Genomic DNA, 18,752 nt, shown 5'->3' with positions numbered 1-18,752 from the left:
CACCTCTCCAGTAGGTGGAGAGTCCGGATTAATTCTGACCACCTGGAATCTTTAAGATACACATCAATACAAGTACATGATCGTTGTTGCGTTCCGATCCTATCGTAACCGCGATCTCGAGCTCAGCATCACGATGCTATAGCAACTTAGCTACCGTGGCGGGTAACAGAAAAAAAATGTGGTTGATCCCTCTTATATAGGAATCGGTATAGAACACGAAAGTGAAACGTGTCTTCACAGAAGTAGTGTAATGTTTATTGCACATTGATATATAATGTCTATTGGTGTTTTGTGGCTAAAGCGCCCTTAGGCGTTGATGCACCCACGCTGACGCCTGGTGGCACGTCTCCTCCATCACGACTACCAACGTCGATGACCATGAGCAACCGTCGTGCATATGGAAGCTGCACTACGCTGCACACGCTAGCACAACGCGAAAGACGAAGCACGTAACTGACACACTAATACAACGCGCAAGACAAAGCACGTAACTGAATCGTCACCGAGTCAAATCAGCGCGTAGAGCGCGTCGTAATTGCAGCCTCCGCGATCAACTTCAGAAACATTTTCAGAGCTAATTGTGGAGGCCACGCTCCGCTGTGCTGAGTACGATGAACGCCACCTAGGTGGCGTTGGTAGTGCTTCTTGATGCCAGCGTCCCTTCGAATGCTGGCATCGAGGCGTCGTAGTGCTGAGACCACCGAAGCGTTCATTGTCGGTGCGCGTTAGTGTCATAATGCAGTACTTCTCTTTTCTGCTCGTAGGCGGCGGCACCGCCCCGAGCAAGAGCGCGGGTACACGGAGGAGTGTTAGATATATAAGGCGCGTCTGTGTAGCTCTCTGCAAATGCGTTTGTGGCGCAATGGGTTAAACGCTCGGCGATCTATCGTCGCGGACCGAGAGGTCGTGGGTTCGATTTCCAAATTTTGCATGTTTGTGGAACTTTTCTTCTTGTTTCTTTCTTTGTATTATGTTCTATGACGTATTTCCGTGACGGAAATACGTCAGTGAAGTCTTGGTGGACCCCGGCATAAAACACTTTCGTGTTAAAACGTGTGCCTACGCTATTTTGTCTGCTTTGGGTGTGCTATTAGGTGCAGTTTACAAAATTGCGAAATCGTTTAGTATTCCCATGTCGCAGAGTTGTAAACTTGATACTTTCGAATTTTCGAGACTCTTTCGAAAAACAGCGCCGACATTAAATCAACATCTGCTTCCAGCCCATACTTGATTTTACATTTTATTTTAACTGCAAAAAACGTCATCAAAATCGGTATAGCGATTGCCGAGAATGTCGATTTCACCACTCCTAGGTATCCGGAGCTAACGCGGCAAGCATTGCGCATTTCAGTGCGGGCGCTCTACTTGAGCGCGTTTCCGGAGTTTCCTTTCTCCGCGCTAACGCAAGGTTAACGGCGCCGAGACTGGCAAACATGGAAGGAGGATGAGATTGGAATGTTTACCTCCCCCCATGCCCGGCGGCCCTGGCTGCATAGCGCCTCTTCCTCTTCATAACCACTCTCTCTCTCCGCCTCCAACTATCACGTGACGAAAGCCATGAGCCAGGGGCGTAGCCAGGGGGGGTGGGGGGTTGGGGGGTTCAAACCCCCCCCCCCCCCGAAATTTTTTCCGCCCCCCCCCACTTACCCATCTTTTGTTCTCGTCGCTTCGCACTGACATAATTCATGTCAGCGCGGTGCTACTATCACAATTTCATTCCTGGGCGCTTCCGTTTGGGTTGGTAATTTACAGCGAATCATGTCTGCATATGGAACAAACTGTCACGCTGTTTGTCAAGGCTTTGACACTCTGTGAAGTTTTGGGCGAAAATGTGGCGGCCGCATTCTGAAGCAACAAATGCGCAACAAATTAAGCAACGAATGCGGCAGCCGCATTTTAGATGATGGCGAAAACGCTCGAGGCCCGTTTACTTAGATTTAGGTGCACGTTAGAGACCCCAGGTGGTCGAAATCTCCGGTATACATTTCCGCCGCTTCCCTTCAGGTGCCGGTTAGGCCGCGCTCGCGCAGGATCTTAGGCTACGTTCACACTTGGTCTCGAAGCTGTCGGAAGCGGCAAAATCTTGCAAAAATCCGCCCGCCTAGGTGGCAAAACAGGCAGAAAAACAGGCAGCGAGCCAAATCGGTCTCGGGCTGATTTTTTCGCCATGGCGAAGCGGAAACGCGGCGGAAAGTCGTTCTGCTTCACTGGAAGCTACACCAGCATGTAAACAACCGGTCGTAAAATTGAACATGACACCAAAAGTGTAGGCTGCAATGCTGATCGACGCGATCAAGAACCAGCCCTTGCTCTACGACAAGAGTGGCACTAAAACGTACTGTCAGCAATACTCGCGATAGTATTCAACGTCGCGCGATCGGAGGTGCGGCAACAAAGCCTTGGCGGGACCTAACTTCTCGCGCTTTTGCAAAGCCAGGTGAACCCACCACCGCCGTTTCCGAGGTGTCCGCGTCTGCCGTTTATTCATTGTCCATTTCTAGAAAACAAGTAGGTAGAAGTATCAAAGCCATTTCTTCTTTCACTTCCATGGCAGACAATAGTTAGGCAGATTCCTCGTTGGCGCTCCATAATTCTCCTCGCACGTGTACGGTATGTTGCAGAAGTCGCGGGGTGCTTTTCTCGTCGCGACGATAGATTGGGAGCGTAGGTCTCACGTAGGACGCGCAGGCTTTGGCGAGCCCCAACACAAGGGCCAGCCCGGGTTTTAGCTGTGGTGTCCTGGAGGCGCCGACAATACGAAATGATGAAATGTTATTACAACTTGTAAATAAAAGCTATTAAAGAAATATTATCACGCCTAGGCACCAACCTGTGACTCAGCGCTACCGCGCCCGTGTGAGGAGAATTACGGAACGCCAACGAGGAATTTACCGAAGGTCGCAGATGAGACGCGAAGTTGCGTAAAATGATCACTTTTGATGACGGTACGTCGGTCAAAGAATGAACATACCGCTCGAAATAATGCGATAATGAGCGCCACCACACCGACAAACGTACGCAGACTGGATGGATCTGGACGAAAACGGCAGCGGCGGCCGCGGCGATAGCAAAACAAATCTGAACAACTTGGACAGGCGCAGAAAAAATTTTCCGGCCGCTTTGGCCTTTCCGCCTGCTTGCCGCTTCCCAAGTGTGAACGTAGGCTTAGTCTGCGCGAGAAACGTCTCTTGTTTGCGATTGCCCCCCTACGGAAGGCTGGTAATTACTGTTGTGTGGTTAAATCCCAAACCAGCAATTACGGAAGGCTGGTAGTTGCTGTTTTGTTGTGGAATCCCAAACCAGCAATGTACACACGAAGGGGTTGATGACAGCAGTGAAATTCCACCGACTCGCAACAGAATGCACGAAACAGACAGCCGACAAGCATGAACTACTGCTGTGCGCAGTAGAGCGTAAGTAAACTCTTGTTACAGGCGCTGACAGTTCTCGTCGGAGTTCACGCGTCCTGAGTTATTGATTATGTGTACTATGTACTGAACAAGACCCCAGTTCATTCCTGCATCACTAGTACACCAATCAGTCGAGATTCTGTGAGGTGCAAGGCCGCTTCCTGTTTGCACCGGCATAAGTGAAGCAGAAATGAGTTGCACGCACTACTTAAAATGCGTACACATGCCATATCTATGCTGTGCGGTTAAATATTCTGTACAATTCTCAATCTGTTGACGTAAAGGCAAATGACGGCTGCACGCTCGCACACAGCAGACACGCTCACGCTCGCACACAGCATCGGCCCATGAACTTGCCGCAGGAAATGCAACCCTCTCGTATGAGGGAGCAGGGCGACGAAAGCTTCGAAAAAAAAATGCCTTACGCATTTTTGCGCGTATTTAAGTTTTCTAGCGCAAAGACGCAGCGAACAAGCAATTGCTATGGGAGTAGGTATAGCCTGGTCACACGTGCATTTTCACGCGTATAGCCGTCCTTGACTTGTGAAACCCACTTCGCCCCGACGAGGACGACGCTATCTACGCTTAACGGAGATCAACAATTAATGATGTCTTCTCCAATCGGACGGGTGGTCTCAATGCTGCGTTTTCGAAGACTGGTCCATTCAGTGGCGCGATTAGAGACCGTTATTGCTCCAAACGCCCACTGTACCTGTCGTACTTACTGTAATTACTGAGCTTACTTTACTTTTTACTTAATTTCTTCACAAGCACACGCGAGGGGGGGGGGGGCGGTCCCATGTCTCTGATATACATGTATAGAGTCTGCTTAAACTACCGATATGAATTATCGATCACGTGACGTAGAGGAAAGTGGAAGCTTGCCCCCCCCCGGTCGGGCCGGTGAACCCCCCCCCCCCCCCCGAAAAAAATTTCTGGCTACGCCCCTGCCATGAGCGAGGGCGTTGCATTGGTCGCGTGAGCTCAACCTCCCTTTGGCATCCTCTCTCGCGAGCTGTCCTTCCAATCTTTCTGCTTTTCACATCTTTCACGGCGGGAAGCGGCGCCGGTTGCTCGGGCAAGTCGGTTCGCGCCTTGTTTTCGACTTTGAAAACTGGCGGAGCGTGCTCTTCATTTTTTGTCTTCGATGCGTTAACCAAGGCCCTCGGAGTACGCGGCATCGCTTCTTTGACTCGGAAAACGGATCATGCCTGGTCGATACGGACAAAAAAAAAGGGGTGAGTACCCCACGAAAGTGTCTTATTTCTGTGAATTTTTATCCCCAAATGCCCTTTGTATGGGTATGTCACGGAGCCGAAGGACCACGTGACTAATAAGTCAAGGGACCTATCTTCTATTTTCTTTCTCGTGCTGTTTTGCTGCGCGGCGCACTTCCGGTGATGGTCTCGCCCTCGAGCTGGTGCGTTTGCCTCATTTCGTGCAACGGATGGATGGATGGAACAAACTTTATTCTGGTCCTGTACATGGTGTTGCCACCTGCCTGGCTAGTCCCATGTTAGGACTGGGAGTTCAAGGCTCCTAGCCCTATCATGGGCGCACTGGACAGCCAGGACTTCAGGCATACGGACGATTTTGCGCGCTCAGCATGAGAACACCTGATCGGTGCCACAACCACGAGTGATGAGGCAGGCGTGAGATGACGAAAGAGCATGATCGCGGTGCTGGAACACGGTAGAAAACGACAGACTTTCGTTCATTGCGCGCACGGCTGCACGACGTGGGAACAAGCAGACGAAACTGAAGTACTGCATCTCTCTTGCTACGGTACGAAGCAAAGCAAAAACACGCAGACATTCGGTTTTTATGTTTTATTATTGCTCAACTTTATTTCGTCTATTGAAGCAACAAATTAAACTAATAGCTGATGTTGCCTCGAATAATTCTCGAAGTCACGTGTCACTATGAGCGACGTCACAGCACGGCCGCCAATCGTGCACTTGCGCGATAGACGTTATACTTGGCAGACACGTTCGTTAGCTCGCATTGTATGCACTGCGCTTGTCAGCTCAAAATGACCAGACCTGATGAGGAGCCCTTTAAAAAAACGTCGGTTTACGCATTAAAGCTCAAAAGCAACTGAAACGCTAATGCATTTCTTCGCAAAGTTCGGGAATTTATATCTCGGAAACTGCTGTCATCCTGAGAATTCGTTGCAAATGGATCCGGCTTGCTAAGTCCCCGGCTAAAATTTGTAAATTACTATCTGTGCCATAAGGTAATTGGTTAAAACATTAATTAGTGAGTTTTTGTTAATTACTCGAGTGCATTTCAATTTTTTGTGCAAGTAACCTCCGCCTCTTCGAGTAGATCAGCTCATGAACTAGAATTGTGCGATCTGCGACATTCAATTGCTACATATTTTTGAAAGTGTTCCCTGAAACACCCGTTATGAATATAAGGCACAAATTCAGGCCCTCCTATCACCATTTGGGCTTGAGCCCTGCTCTGCTTAACTTTATGCGTAAGACTTTCCGTCACGGTAGTCATCGACGAGGGAAGGAACCCTGCAGCGTTTGAACGCTCCACTTGCTCAATGAAACTTGATTTCACGAGATTCGGACACGATTTCCGAAGTTCGGACTTTATGCAAAGCGTCGCAATGCCCCTCTACGCGGTTTTTGTGTGAGTCGAGCCATATTCATCTTTGCATATGGTGAATATCTCGAACAGAAATTATTGTCGTTAAGGGTTATATCAAATAAAAAACTGGAGTACTGCGTTGTCAGGCAGCACAGGCGTGAATCTTAAGCCTTGTCCATGTTGCCGTGAAGCCTCTAAAATATAAATCACCAATACGTAGCCCCACTCCGCGGTTCCTTAGCAGAATAGACCCACACTTCCCGCAGCCATGCCCCAAATGCGGAGCCCATTCATGCTCTTCTGATCATATGCTCTGGCTGTGCCCAGCCATATAAAACTCTATACTTGCCACAAAGGAATAGTGAGAGGAGTTCATATAGAAGCGACCACCACCACATCCAGCTCCAGGCAGTCCAGAGGGCCCACGACATCGCGACGGGATTTCGTCTCCCGGTGCCATCGTGGGCGGAGCCACCGACTTGACCTCCCTGGCCAGTTTCTCAGGACCAATAAAAGTTCTTGTCACCGTCACCGTCACCAATACGTGGCTCGCCACGTAGTTTTATTTTGTCAACGTAGCCAAACACTTTCAAAACCTTTTCACTTTTAGAAACTTGTTCCGAAGCCTGGGAAACTTGGGAAAGAAATGCCCTGTTTGAATTAGTGAGATCCTGTATCGACAAGCATGGGGTTTTTGACTTCCAAGATTCCATAGGCACGCATGTGGATCATTTTTTTAACCTTGGTGGAATCCTATCTTGCCTCTACCTTTGTGTCGTATGATAGTGAAGCCTTTTTTGCAGCAATGGCAGATGTGTATTGGATCCTGTGTTGCTTCTTCTCGTTGAAATATTTTTTCTATCCAACGCTTGTGTACACAGCGTATGCTTGTGTACACTGCAACGCTTGTGTACACAGCACGCTTGTGTACACAACCGAATTTCTGACGCCAAACAATTTCTTCGGCTTTTTCATTTTATGGACAGCTTCTAAATGATGTGTACAAATCACTAGTATTGCTAGCATGCAAAAGAGACGTTAAAATCCTAACGCAAAATGAACACAACCCAAACATAAACAATATATATGTATGGTTTTTTTTTTTCATTTTTTTAGATCAACGACAACGGCTGTCTAAAATAAGAACGAGCTGTAACTGATACGATACACGAATAAAATTCCACTTTTAGCGGAGGCAGAATATTAGCAAAATGAAAGCAAGTTTTCGTTTCACGAGCCACAAAACAGCGATCTTAAATTTCTTGAGGTGTAACGAAAATTCGGCACCCACCGTGGTTGCTTAGCTACTTTGGCGTTACGCTCATGTACCGAGCATTAAGTGCGTGTTAAAAAAAAGCCGAAAGTGGTAAAAATTAATCCGTAGTCCCCCCACTACGGCTTTCTTCATAATCAAGTTGTGGTTTTGGCGCGTAAAACATCAGATTTTTTTTTCAATTCGGCCCCGCGACTGAATGCGTCGTGCGCATAGCCTTTGCGCAATTTTAGTGCAAGCCACGACGCAGGGGTTATCCACAACGGTGCAACACCTCTCTGGCGATTCAAAGTATCGACTGCGTATAGCCTCCAACTGCGATCCTGCGGTATGGTGTAATACCTCCCACGCTTGCACCGGGACTATATCACAGGGGTGCATCTGCGCTGGCGTAAATGCCTTCCGTTCCAAAGCATCTGCCGCCTGATAAGCGGATAACGGCGATATACGTTGAGCGCAATCAGTCGTTCGTGAAGCCGTTATCAGGTACGAAGACTTCGACACCTCATGTGTGTATGAAAGGTAGGCCAAGCAGCGCGGCAGGAGATAACGCTCTTTATAACCAACACCCGACGCCGCCATAGGCAGTCATTCCAGGCGTCAGACATGGAGGCCGCAATGTCGCATGCCAGTTTTCTCCTCGCCTTGCTCCTTTTCTCTCCGTTAACAGGTGAGATTCAGCGCTGTCCATCGTAAAGCCGTTTAACGGGCGAAATTGCGGCAATGTTTTCTTAGAGAGTCCGCTCGGCCAAGAGTGTATAACGTATCAAGCAGCAACGAATGTGGGGACTGTGAGAAAATCGATGTACACCGTAGCCACAACCTTTAAGATGCTACGAAATGTATTCGCGTTATGCTCAACACTTTCCAAAAAAAAAGAAACCTACCTCTAAAAGTTCCGGATGATATTAACTGCAACGTCTATTCATGTTCACTCAGTACATGATCCATTCCGATGCTGCGAGAATGCACCGAAACCTACTAGAAAATAGAGAATGTACGCATTCTTCAGTAGGCTTAGGGGCATTCCCGCCGTATTGGACTAGATAATGTACTAACTGAAGCTTATGTCTGTTTGCTATGTAATTCATGTACTTGCACCCTATGACATTAACATGTAATTAAAGGTGGTCAGCTGTTAATTAATAGGTCAGCTGTTATCAGCGGCATAACGCGACTATGAACTGCTCGCACCGCAATAATTCATGCACGCTTCTTGTCTTTCCTGGCTTCCATAGGGCTTCCATTATTGGCGCGTTAGCGAGCTCAACGTTCTTGCAGCTCCTCCTCCGTTATATGTTTGTAGCGCTGCCTATCACTCGCTCTTCTGGCGCATGCCGTAGAAACAGCGCTCACCTTCTTTGGTCGAGACATGTTTGCAATATGAGAGCAGGAGCAGCTGATTATGATGACTAATTGCAGCCCCCTTCAAACTGGCAGTGACAAATAGTCACCTATATAGTCTGCTTGAGTACTTCAGGTTTGCTATACATACTTTTTATTCTATTGAGCTGTGGAGAGGGGGCGAGCGGCGCCCGGTGGCCAATTATTGCACCATTGAGCACGCGTTTATATATATATATATATATATATATATATATATACGCTGCGAGTTGCGCGGTAGTTGCGCCTCTATCGCGTGAAGGGGCCGCAGCTTCGGACTTGGCATGTGATGTGGCCTTCGGTCCCAGAGGTGGCTGGGCCCCCAAATTATCGTATGGTCACATGACTCACATAAATGAACCCTTACCACACAGATAATACAGATTGGCTATTTTCAAGCCCCTAAGTAAGCTTATCACTAAACACTCCTCTCAAAACCCAATCACTGAGTTCTATTTTAAATTTCAATATTAACTACTGCATGTATGCTCTTAATGTTTCAGTATTACCGACATTAATAGGTCTAGTTTAAGGTTGTTGCATTATTTTGCCACATTTGTAAAAGGAAAATTACTTGTTGAAGGTTAACCCAAAAATTAAAAAGGACAATGCGTGGCTTTGCTGAAAGCGTCCTATGTAATGTTTCGAGGTGATAAATACTGTACTGTTCTCTATTAACAATCCTGTTCTCGTTTAACTATCTATTTCGTAGATGGTGCAGCAATGCCAGACGCATGCCAAGAGGACGCCATCATGGATTGTCTGGGAAAGAGGGTTGCAGGCATTGAAGAAGCAAAGGCGCAAACAGATTTCAACAACATTTACAAGGCCATGTGCACGTAAGTCTGCCTCTAGAGAAGAGATGACTAAACAAGGAAAACTTAGAGTTCTTTATTATTGATCAATCATATCGGCAAGCTACGGACAAGTATGGTCTCGTAGCCAAAGGCTAATAAGAACATCACTTACACGCAAATATTGTTGAGAAACGATCAATGCAATACCAGAACAAATACGGAGAATGCAATTAAATGCCACGAGATAAAAAAAAAACACTATGCTTCACTATGACCAACAAAGAAGAAGAAATACGAGTAGGTTACAGACTTCAGAATGAAGCTCTTCAAGCGCCAAAATTAGTAGAATAATTGCATGAAAAAAGAATTCACGATAAGCACACTCTACAATGTCAAAACTAATTACACATGTATGAACAAAATTACCTAAACATAAAGACCCCCAACAATGCAGCAAGCAGAAAGCATTAGCTCGAAATAATACTTTCTTAGTTCTCTTAACAAGTTTCCTGGCAAATCCATATTCTAATTAACATTCATTCCCAAGCTGTCTGAAGCGCCATGCTTGCCGCTGCCATCGACAGTGGCTTCAGAGATCCCTGTCACAATTGCTGTGGGAAACTGCGATTTCAACAACGTGTGAGGCTATCGCAACAAAATGATGATTTGACACTAAACAAGATTTGCGGAAAATTGTACGGTATCTGGGGATTTCAGTTCTATCTGCTGCCGCAGTAAATGAGTCCACGGACTGAAAAGATTCCGTGAATTCTATCACCCCACCCCTTCTTTTTTAATCAGCGCGGATTTATTTCCTGTGTAAAACTCACTTTAACATATTGCATATTGTAAATTGTTTCGTTGATTCTCGCAGAGTCCATTTCCGCTGAAAGCGTATCCCCCGCGGTGTCAAAGGCTTTGTTTCTAGCCATTAAGTGTGCTGTTTTGGCTGTTTGAACATACTCCAGAAATAAGTCGGGTATTCAGGTTCATCAACATATCATGGTCAGTGACCTGTTTATGTCTTTTAGTGAATTTACCTGACCAGACGGTATTTTCGCCGAACCTTCGGGATTGTGAATGAGGGATCCGCACAAATCCCGAAATCTCATCTTGTTTTGACTTTGGCCAATGACCTGCTTGTTTTCTTATAAACTTAGCTGACCAGACGATGTTCCCTCGAACCCTCGACTATAACATACCGTCTGTAGATGAATGCGTTTTGAATCAATTACACAAGTAACCCGTGAAATTTGGTAACCATCCGAGACTTCGCCAACGTAAATATACGTCGTTGACATGGCCAGCTGGTTATAATAACAATAAAAATAATAATGGTGATCATGAAGGCGGTGGTGGCAATAACATTTATATCCTTAAGTAAAGGTTGATGGAAAGTGTGAGTCTAAAAACCTAAATACGATCGACGTGGGCCTCACCTCGATCCGATCATAGGCCTCACCACGTCCTCAACAGGAAATCGCAGAGAACATCATATAACACCTTGCGGGCTTCCGCAGAACTATTTTGCCTTTTATGAGTGCGCAGCCTCGTATATTACCCTCGTAATACCAAGGACACCTTTTCTTTAAAATAGTCATAGGATGACCAAAGGATGTACCTCATTCGACATCATACTATATACACATCACACACACCTACAGTAAAAAACATATCCACAGCACTTATGCAAGCTCTCAGCAACAACGAAAAAAAATATACAAAAGGTACAACGCTTGCAGATACAGCATAAAATCGCGAGTAAATTGAACATTGTAGCATACCGGCATGTATGAAGAGTCTTAGAAGAGAACGTAAACAATTGTTTTACTTTCCACGCGCGAGGATTCTGTACCTTACCAAGTAGCTGACGTTAAGATGTGTTAATTACGATTATTAGACCCCCCCCCCCCCCCTCCAGACCTCCTGGCCGCTCCCTCGCCTGAAGCGTGGGAAGCGATACTCACGAACCCAAACCTGGCGGCTCAACTTCAGGCCATCAAAAGAGCCGAAGAGGTTGCTCTAAGTCATCACCTGGTAGCCACCCCTCAGTAAGCCAAATGGACAGAATAAAGTTGTTTCATCCTCCTCCGGTCATATCGACGCACTGTAACACTCACTTTTTACTCCAGATGGCTGCGGGCAGATAGGCTCACCTTAGGTAGGCTGTAAGGATGTATATTCGCCCCGAAAGAATGACCCCTATTCCTTGAGGTACGCTATAAGAAAACAACAGTGTAGTTAATTCAGTAACAGTCAACAATAAATGCACAGATTTTCGACCTCGGCATCGCCTGTCGAATATTGAGGGGCTCTATGGCAGTTTCCTTGTGCTGCCCACGAAGCGGCTGACAGGGTAGTAGTCACGCGCTTGGCTTTGCCTTCGAGAATGTGACGGCGCGCGCATCTTAGAGGCCATGTCGCGTGTGGCCGTTTCCCTTCACCTTCTACGCGTAGAACCAACTTTGGCCCGCGGAATCGACAGGCAACGACAGGGCGTTACGTATGACACGGTTCTTAAGCAAAGGTCACAGTTTAGAAATTTTGCTTGCAATATTACCGGTCCTTGGGACAACGACTTCCTTTGTGTCTGTTAGAACGCAATTGATGTGATCAGCGAATGATAGAAAGGGCAATCGTCAACTATCGGAACAGGCAGTTCGGGTCAGTACTGCGAAAGGAACTCTGCGCACAAGGCTATGTCTGAACTGGTGAAGTTGCTGAGGTCCAGGGCCCTACCTATACCACTTTGAGAATGCTGTCTAATAACCTTGCTACTGATGGATTCCATGCGCAGTTTACTTCTTCTGTACTTCTCTTCCTATCCTCGTAACTTTTCTTTTCGTGCCGGTTAGCAGGTTAGAAAAGGAGCAGAACCACTTCTCATTAACATCTCTTCCTTCCTAAGCACGCTTTCTCTGCCTGTTAGTCGAACATATAGAGCGGCCCGCCCCGAACATTTAGGATTACGAAGCGAAAGAGAACACTCTTTCAGGTGGAACAGCGGTCACCGTTCGATGATAGATTTTCAATATTTGTGCACACTTTAAAAGGGATCGCGAGAAAATGACGAGGGGAAATGCACTTGCGGCATGCTCCGAGCAGCATAACTAATAAAGGCTGTTATCCTGATACGCGTCAATGCTTTCAGTGAGAAGAAAGAGCCTTGCACTGACTTCCATGCACGTCCAGACTGTCCAAAGGACAAGAAGATGGCACTGGCTCTTCAGGAGAGTTCTTGGGCGGCAGCATTCGACACCGCTTGTGAGAACCAGGGATCCCTTCTCAGTAGTAAGTACTAACGCTCCCACTGACACCTACGGTCTCCTCATATTTTTCTTTTTTTTTTCGTCCACACTCGGTGTCAATGCGCCGTGTGTTTTCATGCATCTGGCTGTAATGTCACTAAATGCACCGCAATGCGCCATCAGCATACATATAAATGTGAAGGGAAATTAACAGAGCATAACACCTGTTCCGCGTATTAATGCTTGGAAGTTAAGTGTTTTTTAACTTTTTAGCCGGCTTCTAAGCACGTGGCCGCATTCAGCGGACTTCTCAATTTTAATTGAGAACGAAGGAAGCAAAGCTAGATGACGATATACTGAAGGTGCCGGGTTTTGCCCCGTATCTCGCCTGTGTCCGAGATGTTGACAAAAAGGAAGTGGGCCGATCCTGGTGATAGTGCAGAAAGGGTCCAAGCTCAATCGGACATACCCCTGCGGCCTCGGGGACCTGTAACGCGCCCTTGAACTACCCTTTTCACACGTGGGACCCAAAGGGACAGAAACAATGCGCCGCCGTGATGAACGCTGTTGCCCAAACGCTAGCCTACGACGATGCGTGTCGAAACGTCAGTGATAAAACGTAATAATCTAGCAACCAATAGCTGTGTCTCATTCTCTCTTGACATAGCCATTTCCCTAGTGACGTCATCAGTTGCCCCTTGCACTCGGTATGGGTAACACCCGTTTTGCTCGCTCCGAAGAGGAAGAGCGCGCCTTCAAGGAGCGCCGGCGCGCTCAACAGAGTGAATGGATGCGAAAGGGACGAGAAGCCGAACGCGCAGCGGCCCAACGTCCTACGGCCGATAGTGCAAAACGGTGTGGATCTAGTCGCTTAAACTCGCTTTCACTCGCACATACAGCATACGGCGCGCGGCGACGCAACCAAGTTATGTGTCGTGTCTTTTCAACCATTTAACATAACCACCAAGTTTAAAAAAATACGTGTAATTAAACAAAAGCAGCAACTTCGCTGGTCTTCCATCTTCACATGGTGGAAGGGCTTTGAATTTTTTTACCTAGATACGTATGCTGCGAAGCCTACCAAGTTTCGGAAGAGAGACAAAATTGCGTGAACCACACATTCAGCCTTGGATCGTTTACCTCAAATTGACAGAACGTATCGCAAAAACAGAATGTCTTAGCCAGAACGACGCCCTGACATTACAGCGTTTCATTTCTCGATCACCGAAGATGCAACCTAGAAGTCCGGCTCTCTTCGTGAAAAAAACGATAAATCGCTTTGCTCTGCGTCGCAGTCATTCTGCAGTACAACTGTGCTGTCACTCTTCCTTGCCATCGTAAAGCCGTAGTTTGACTCCACTGAGACCAGGACTGCCATTTCTTCAACGAGGGCAGCAAACGACCGAAGCTATCGCTGCCAATGAAAGGGCGAATATTCCTCGTACTTGAACATCATTGTCGTCGACAATATTCAAAGCGCTCTTACAGTGCGAAACTCGGCTAAACCTCTACATAGAGTGGAAAAAACGAAGAGCTTCTCTTATGGATTCTGAGCGAATCCATAATAGAATACTGGGGAAGATGTTGCATGCTCTAAACGAGCCCCTGACCAGGTCTGGCGATTTTGAGCTGACAAGCGAAGTGCATACAATGCGCGATAAGGATCGTGTCTGCAAAGCATTACTACGGCTACCGAGCCGTGAAAAAAAAGCTGAAATTTCAAACCAAACACCGTGCGCCTTTCTCCTCGCGGGCGCCGCGCTTCCAGCCGGAGGGTCGTCGTCAATCGCACAAGTGCGCCTACGTAAATTGCAGTGCTGTGACCTCACTCACAGTGATACGTGACTTCGAGAATTATTAAAGTCAACATCTGTTATTTGTTTGACCTGTTGCTTCAATAGACGGTTTAAAGTTTAGGGAGAAAAAGAACCTAGAAACAGAATGTCTGCGTGTCTTTGTTTTACTCCGTGCCGTATCATAAGGGGTGCACTTCCGCTTCGCCTGCTTGTTTTCACGTCATGCAGCCGCGCGCGCAGAAAACGAAACTACCTGCCATTTTCTTCCGGGTTTCAACGTGCGATCCGCTTGCGTCTGAGTCAGTGCTCGTGGCTATGGCAATGACCTATACCGCTAATCAGGTGCTCTCGCGCAGCACGCGCAAAATCGTACGCTGCGCGAAACGAGACAAATGCAACAGCTCCCGCGCGAGACCGTCACCGGAAGTGCGCCAAGCAGCGAGAACGCGAGAGCGAAACAGAAAAACGAAGGCCAGGCCCGTGACGTATCCGTCACGCGATCCTCCCTCTCCGGTATGGGAGAACGCAGGGAAGGAATTTCGCTCGCGGAGGTTAGACGGGGAAAAGTGGAGAGAACGTGAATACGCGAGAGCGCGAAGATAGCGCACGATGGAAAGCACGCGGTATGCGCATTGCTCAAATGGCGACGCCCTCCTCACTTTTATTGCGAAACCGTCGCTGCAGCCACGGTTCCCGTGTCGCAGTTCATATTGAGCGCGATAGTGCAATGATTGAGTGGCGAATCCGCCTCTGCTTTGTAATCTACGAGGTTACGCTTCCAGCTCTTTTATTCAATACTGGATTGCATATATGTTGTGCAGTCACAGCACATGAGATAAACACACCCGTAATCTACAGTTTCTCCTTGACATTTATGAAGTACCTATAATCTATTGTGCCGGCTACATTCGAGCATGTGCCAAACACGCGATTTCTGTCGGAAGCGTCCTTTAATCGCGGAAAACGCCCTCACGGGTACTTTGGTTTTCTGAGACCCTTGCTTCAACTATCATAACAATAGGCCGACGTAAGCGTGATGCTATCGGTCTCATAACAGATAACGTCATCTTCGCCCGGCATCTAGCCTAGGTACAACTGGAATATTAGTAATCTTGATTTCAAAATATGCGGGTGAACAACATGAGAGGAGAAAAAACGCGGAGCGGTATTTGTCTCCTGAAGACAACACCGTGCCCAAATGCCTGTGAAAAATTGTAAAAAAGAGAGCAGTAGAACATCACGCACGGTTTCTCAGAGTATAAACAATAAAAACAAGCATTTCAATATCCTTACCTTACTTTGAGTTCTACCAGACCCTCGGCTGGCACTCTCTATACAAACTCAATAGGTTACCTATCCTGGAAACAATTTCGTTTGACACGAAGACTTACCAACTTACAATGGTGCTTTCTTTTTCTCCACTTCGGCGTCGTTAAATTTAGCCGCTGAAAGTATATAGCATACAGGATCAGGCCACAGTTCTGTCGTAGGTTCTCGCTCACTATTGAGGGGTTTATTCATTTTGTCAGCGAGCTTACCCGATTATGAAAAGCGACGACAGCTTACCGAGGCAGTTGAAAGCATTCTATCTTGCTGCGCGGATGACAACGAACGAGACGGTGGGATAACATTAAGAGACTTGCAGGAAGGGGAGGCATTCGGCTGAGTCAAGACAAAGCTGATTGGAGATTGCTTGGAGAGGCCTTCTTCGTGCAGCGTACATAACACATGATGATGATGATGAGAATTAGTGCACTCGCTGCGAGTATAAGTAGCTAGTCCAAACAAAATTCACCGCAGCTTCACACTTCTTTACTATAAGAGAGAACCTGAGAAGAGAAAATGATATATTCAAATGATGGCTCAAGGCGTATTCGGGAAAGTGGGCGAGGGTACTAAGTATATGGCTCATTATGCAGTCCCCGCACGCGAGGCTTCATAGTCAAGAGATTAGTTCATCTTTGATGTCAGCCCACAGTCTGACCCAATTAATGTGATGGCGAATACGCGCACCGCTATTCAATGCAAAAATTACTCGTACAGATGTGCCATCCAGTTACCTTCCTTCATTCGGCTGACTTCACGGCGAAAGCGAACGTCTTTCAATATTCGCGTCCTTTAGGAACTATGCTTTGGAGCGCAGAGACACGAAGGACAGTTGCAGTGCAATCCTGTGGGCGGAGCTTGTACTGAATTCTTAGGTTGTCACCGATTGTAGCAATTTTAAAAATATGTTTTACGTGAGCCACTGCTTCGTTCTTCTCCATATTAACAGCAAAATAGCGTTTTTGGCTGAAATTGTTCAGGAAATTATTTGGGCATTATTGCTTACCTGAATCGCCCAGAAAGAAAACCTTCGCCCATGTATGCCAATCTGATCAACTGACATACGCCGAAGACAGCGAAGTGTGTTCTCACTGCCTTCACCTTACGGGTCTGTTTGCCGGCTGTTCTTAGTGATGATTCATCAACGACGCCCTGCGTTGCTGGATCGTGCGGACAGCTTTCACTGCCGCAACTGGGGAAACTCATAGATGACCTACAATGTGGACATGGTAAAACGCGGCGCGAGAAACAAAAGTTATGAATTACTGGCTAATATAAAAGCCATCCGAAGAAGCTATTGCCTATTTGAGTGAAGTATATGCAATCTATTCTGTATGTATTATGCATGTATAATGTATTCTTTTCAAAAGTGATTATCAAACGCCACAGTTATTTCGTCGTGGAAAGTAGCCAGAGTACTCACCTTACGTAAATCTTGAAGTAGGCAATCTTTATCAAACTACAAATCTATTTCTCTCACATGCACTCATGTAAGTTGTTGGAGCATATTACCAGCAAGCATAATATATAATTTCTTGAAGTTCATAATATTCTCTGCCATACTCCGCATGGTTTCCGTCTCGGATATATTACTATTACCCAGAAAGCCCCTCAACACGACAGACTACAAGCATACATCTCCCTCATCAGAACTAAACTGGAATACGCATCGGCCATCTGGAACCCTCATCAAGCATATTTAACAAATGCCATCGAAGCGGTACAAAACCGGGCCAGCAGATTTATTCACTCTTCATACTCATACGACGTTAGCATCATCATCATCATCAGCCTATTTTATGTCCACTGCAGGACGACGGCCTCTCCCTGCGATCCCCAATTACCCCTGTCTTGCGCTAGCGTATTCCAACTTGTGCCTGCAAATTTCCTAACTTCATCATCCCATATGGTTTTCTGCCGACCTCGACTGCGCTTCCCTTCTCATGGTCTCCATTCTGTAACCCTAATGGTCCACCGGTTATCCATCCTACGCATTACATATGGCATGCCCAGCTCCATCTCTGCCCCTTAATGTCAACTAAAATATCGGCTATCCCCGTTTGTTCTCTGATCCACACCGCTCTCTTCCTGTCTCTCAACGTTAGTCCTAAGGTTTTTCGTTCCATCGCTCTTTGTGCGGCCCTTAACTTGTTCTCGAGCTTCTTTGTTAACCTCCAAGTTTCTGCCCCATATGTTAGCACCGGTAGAATGCAATGATTGTACACTTTTCTTTTCAACGACAGTGGTAAGCTCCCGGTTAGGATTTGGCAATGCCTGCCGTATGCACTCCAACCCAATTTTATTCTTCTGTAAATTTCTTTCTCCTGATCAGGGTTCCCTGTGAGTAATTGACCTAGATTAACGTACTCATTTACAGACTCTAGAGGCTGACTGGCGATCCTGAATTCTTGTTCCCTTGCCAGGCTATTGAACATTATCTTTGTCTTCTGCGTATTAATCTTCAACCCCACTCTTACACTTACTCGGTTAAGGTCCTCAATCATTTGCTGTAATTCGTCTCCATTGTTGCTGAATAGGACAATGTCATCAGAAAATCGGAGGTTGCTAAGATATTCACCATTGATCCTCACTCCTAAGCTTTCCCAGTCTAAGAGCTTGAATACTTCTTCTAGGCATGCAGTGAATAGCATTGGATAGATTGTGTCTCCTTGCCTGACCCCTTTCTTGATAGGTAACTTTGTACTTTTCTTGTGGAGAATCAAGGTAGCTGTGGAATCCTTGTAGACGTTGGCTAAGATATTCACGTATGCCTCTTGTACTCCTTGATTACGCCATGCCTCTATGACTGCTGGTATTTGAATCAAATGCCTGAATCAAATGCCTTTTCATAATCTATGAAAGCCATATATAGAGGTTGATTGTATTCCGTAGATTTCTCCATTACCTGATTGATGACA

The 18,752-nt window shown here is 46.6% G+C and overlaps 1 protein-coding gene across 6 annotated transcripts in view; it reads left to right on the top strand.

Annotated features, from left to right (window-relative positions):
* LOC119441424 (uncharacterized) overlaps nt 1-18,752 on the top strand; it is a 111,297-nt gene that overhangs the window by 63,155 nt on the left and 29,390 nt on the right. The window contains exons 1-3 of one of the 6 annotated variants that reach the window (XM_037706046.2): nt 7,836-7,954; nt 9,380-9,506; nt 12,616-12,755. The exons of 1 other annotated variant lie outside the window; for it this stretch is intronic. In XM_037706046.2, the coding sequence (XP_037561974.1) occupies nt 7,891-7,954; nt 9,380-9,506; nt 12,616-12,755 (331 nt within the window). In that variant the 5' untranslated portion in view covers nt 7,836-7,890. Of the gene's footprint in view, nt 1-7,835; nt 7,955-9,376; nt 9,507-12,615; nt 12,756-18,752 lie in introns of those variants that run through there. 4 more of the 6 variants (XM_049661273.1, XM_049661272.1, XM_049661276.1 and 1 more) reach the window with 4 other exon arrangements.

This window comes from Dermacentor silvarum, chromosome 2 (assembly GCF_013339745.2).
Source record: "Dermacentor silvarum isolate Dsil-2018 chromosome 2, BIME_Dsil_1.4, whole genome shotgun sequence".
NCBI lineage: Eukaryota > Metazoa > Arthropoda > Arachnida > Ixodida > Ixodidae > Dermacentor > Dermacentor silvarum.
Note: the sequence above shows the minus strand (reverse complement) of the source record. Positions and strands in the feature narration are given on the sequence as shown.